The sequence below is a fragment of the Pteropus alecto genome, unplaced genomic scaffold (assembly GCF_000325575.1).
Source record: "Pteropus alecto unplaced genomic scaffold, ASM32557v1 scaffold24, whole genome shotgun sequence".
Taxonomy (NCBI): domain Eukaryota; kingdom Metazoa; phylum Chordata; class Mammalia; order Chiroptera; family Pteropodidae; genus Pteropus; species Pteropus alecto.
The window spans coordinates 3,812,690-3,817,331 of NW_006439192.1; the positions used below are offsets into that span (position 1 = coordinate 3,812,690).

The 4,642-nt window shown below is 33.0% G+C and overlaps 1 protein-coding gene across 1 annotated transcript in view; it reads right to left on the bottom strand.

Annotated features, from left to right (window-relative positions):
* LOC102879427 (disintegrin and metalloproteinase domain-containing protein 32) overlaps positions 1 to 4,642 on the bottom strand; it is a 149,365-nt gene that overhangs the window by 100,908 nt on the left and 43,815 nt on the right. Inside the window, exon 7 of the mRNA XM_015592805.1 lies at positions 2,407 to 2,475. Within this exon, the coding sequence (XP_015448291.1) occupies positions 2,407 to 2,475 (69 nt within the window). The remainder of the gene's footprint in view (positions 1 to 2,406; positions 2,476 to 4,642) is intronic.

Genomic DNA, 4,642 nt, shown 5'->3' on the forward strand with positions numbered 1-4,642 from the left:
CTTTTGGCAGCATTACTCAGTCCTCATTCACAGCTGCTTAGGCCAAACACCTGGAGCAGGATGGAGCCAGATTCTTCACTGAGACTCCTCACCTGAGGATCAGCTCTCAGCATCTAGAACTAAATTAAATCGGCTTCCTTCCACCCCTCTCTTAGCTTGATTCTCTTGTTTTGTTTCTCAACACATCAAAGGGGAAAAATATTTACTGAAGTAAAGCTGGTTAAAGTCTCACAACATATGGCAGACAAGATGCCTACAAACCAAATACAGCTATTTCTATTCAATTATAGTTTACTATCACTTATTATATCACAGTACAGAATGTCTTTTATATCATAGTACAGAATGTCTTTGGGAAAACCATATATGCATGTTTTTTATCAATCAGAATAAAGACTATGACCTGTTTAAAAAACAAAAAGCCACATACATAAAATGAAAACTTTATGAAATAAGGAAAATCAAGATTTTGATCTACTCTTGGCTTAGCCTTAGCCATCAAGAGTATAATGATGGCCAAACTAAGCTCTGTACCACCATTGAGATATAACTGGGCTGTGAGACCCACATCATCAGGTATTTTGAGCATTATAGTGAAAGCTAGAGAAGAGCAAAATGTTATTTAATAGCTTGTACATCTGACCACAATTCTAGGAAAAATCTCTTTAGAGGGCTAATTAAATTGATGTTAGATTGAGAAGTCATATTCCTTCCATTTGAGGTTCTGTCACTTCTCCTCACCTCATAAGGAAGCCCCCAATGATTACATCATTAGTACTCACATTCAAAGCATTCTTTGCAGCTTCTGCTTCTGAGCGACTGTCAAAACTGACAAAACCTACGGGCTGAAGAAAGAAAAACAAATATGAAGGGAAAAATAATCAGGGGATAGCTATTTTTCTGGATCAAAGGTGATATCGAACTGAAGAGCTAAGATAAAGAAATGATCATGGGCAATGGTGTAGAAATAAGAAAACCAGTCTTGAAGAATCTTGACTCAGTGGTTTAGACAAATTTCTAACACAAATAAAAGGAATTGTGAGGGTGGTTCTTCCAGGACATAGCTGGAGATTCAGAGAATCATAAAAATAATCTAGAAGGAGTTGAAAAGTGAGCAGCAGTGAACAAGGGGATAGAGAAAAACTTGGGTCAAGAGGCTCTACTTTCCTAAATCAAATTCACTGTATCTCAGTTTCTTCATCTTTTAAAATGGGAAGAGAACCAAATCACCTTTTGGTACACCGTAAGTGCAAGGACTATAATGACACAATGATAAAAGCCCTATACTCTTGTTGCATGATCACAATTATAAAATGAACACAGTCGTCGCAAATCCCAAGGGGTACCTTTAAAAGTCCTGTGTTTAATAATATCACTTATATGTGGGATATAAACCTAAAAGCAACAAATGAACAGGACAAACAGAGACTCATGGACTAGAGACTAGTGGGAGTGGGGGAGGAGGGGGTAGGTAGACGGTTAAAGGTGGTCAAATAGAGGTGTTTAGCGGGAGGGTGAAGTGAGTAAAGGGGATCAAATATATGGTAGCTGAAGGAAACTGGACCTGTGGGTGGTAAATACACAATAGAATATACAGATGTCAAAGGATAATGTACACCTGAAAATTATATAATTGTATTAACCAATGTTACCCCAATAAACTGAATTAAAAATTTTTTTAAAAGAATTAATAGTGCATATAATTTATATTCTCTGTGGTATTCCATAAGTATGACAATCCAATCAATGCTTATCATCAAAGCAAAACCTGGATAGTGTATTTTTATCCCTGTTTTCTGAAATCTTTGAATAGGGGAAATGAAACCACACCCAGTTGAGTGAAAATAAGTTATCACCCCAAGGTCCTGACGTTCAGAGTTCCAAAAATTGTTTATGAGAATCAGGGATCCAGAGGTGCATTTAGACTACATAAACAACAAACTGGAACAGGTGCACCGTTAAAAACTACTAAAAAAATAATCTTGACACATTAATGTAAGCAGTTCCCACAAATAACTATGTCATCATCACTTTTGTGCCAATAAATATTTTATAGGGCAAAACATTCTCTGTACTATATACTACTCTTCAAGTGCAAACAAGAATGAAAAACTTAAAGAACGTCACTAAAAACAAATATCACCATTAAAAAATATTGTGGATTCAGAAGCCCTACAGATGTAAAGTATCATGAAAAAGGTCATTTTTATACAGTATTATATTATGTAAAGATTTCAAATAAAACTAGTATATTTTAAATATGTAGTTTTTCAGATTGCAAATTTTTCCACTGTTCTGTCTTTGACATGCAAATACCACTGTAATCTTTAAATTCCTTCCTAGTCATTTAGTCATACCAAATTTTAAAAGTAAAAAATATATATATATACATATATATATACATACCAAAACTTTGTCCACCACAATATGCATTTCTAGATAAAGAGGAATTAAGTCTGAAACGGCTGGTTCTGACTAGAAAATAGAAAAACAGTATTTAAAAACAAACAAAAAAAAAACATAAAAACTTTGATAAATTGTTTATTCTAAACTTTTAAATCTTTTGTCTATTTTTACTGACATATAATTGAAAAATAAGAATTATATATTTAAGGTATAAGATGATGTGTATTACTGGCATAATAAAGCTAATTACCATAACCATCTCATAGTTACCATTTTCTTGTGTGTGTGTGTGGTGAGAACACCTAAGATCAACACTCTCAGCAAATTTCAAGTTTACAATGCAGTGTTGTTAACTATAGACATATTACTGTATATTAAATCTCCAGCACTTCATCTTACGTAACTGAAACTCTGTACCCTTTGACCAATACTTCCCCAGTTTTCCTTGTCTCCAGCTCCTGGAAACTACCATCTACTTTCTGCATCTATGAGTTTGACTACTTTAGATTCCACATATATGAAATCTTGCAGAATTTGTCTTTTTATGTCTGGCTTATTTCATTTAACATGTCTTCCATGTTCTTCTATGTTGTCACAAATGGCAGGATTTCCTTCATTTTTAAGGCTGAATAATATATCATTTTATATGTGTATGTGCGTTTGTGTCACATTTTTCCTATCTTTCATCCATCAATGGAATTTTAGGTTGTTTCCATATCTTAGCTATTCTGAATAAAATTGCAGTGAACACGTAAGTGTAGATATCTCTTCAAGATACTGACTTAATTTCCTATGGACATATACCCAGAAGTAGAATTGTGAATCATATGGTAGTTTTATTTTTAATTTTCTGAGGAACCATCATACTGTTTTCCATAGTGGCTGCACCTATTTACATTCCCATCAATAGCTGACAAGAGTCCCCTTTTCTCCACATTCTCACCAACATTTGTTATTTCTTGTCTTTTGATAATAGCCATTTTAACAGGTGTGAAGTGATATATCTCATTGTGGTTTTGATTTATATTTCCTTGATGATTAATGATATTGAGCTATGTGTGGTGATGGATGTTAACTAGACTTATTGTGATCATTTTGTAATACATACTTATATTGAATTCTTTAAAATAATACATTTTTCAATAAAACTGAAAGAAAATAAATGTTTAAGTATAAATAAATTTTTTTTAAATAGTTACACATTCTAGATGTTAAAAGCAAAAGCACAGCCAAAGACAGAGGGTCCCGCCATCCTTCCCTATATGCACAAGAATACAATAAAAAAAGGATCTGAGAAGATAATGGCAGAGAACTAACACTGTGCACCCTAGTGGGTAATCTAAACCACTATAAATTACCCTCTGAAGTTCTCAGACAGAATAAAATTTTAGTATGTAATAAAATTTTGTTTTAAATTATATACATATATGTGATAGCATTTAATATTTTGGTGCTGCACCTTCATTTCATAGTACATTTTATTCCTGTATTATTTTGAACATAGGATTAGAAGCTATAACAGACAAGATTATACTGGATTAAACAAAATTAGATCTTATTTCTCTCTCACATAAAGTCTGAAGATGGTGGTTTTAGTCTTTAAATTCATTGGGAGTAAGATTCATTCAAACTTATTGCTCTGTCACACATGGTATCATCCTCATCCTTGTGGACTATGTATCAACATGTCCACAATGCAGCCAGAAAGAAAGAAAAAAAGAAAGAGAATGAACCCGCCCCCCCACCACTTCCTTTAGAACTCAATCCAGATGTGACACATTTTATATCTGCTTACACATCATTAGCCATAATTTTATCACAGAACTGTACCTAAATGAAAGGGAAGTTGAGAAATGTAGTCCTTTTTTTACATGCCCAGCTAAACTCTTAAGGGTTTCTTTCTTTCTTTTTTTTTTAATGTGAACAACTAAGACTGCCATATACCTCTTACATAAACTATGCATATTTGTGTCAGTTTTACTTAGCACAAAATTTTTCTCTCTAACAATTACTTTCATAAGGACCAAAACATTGGGTTATACAGGGTGTACAATGCAAAATTTACATGGCCATACATGACAATCTTGTTTATGATATTTTAATTCTATCTATAAATTAATTAATGCTGACTCTTTGGTTACAAACGCAACCTTTATAAATACTGGCTTTAAAAATAACTTCCAGGAATATAGAGACAAAAGCAGTAAACAAATTTCTAAAACTTATATTAAATATA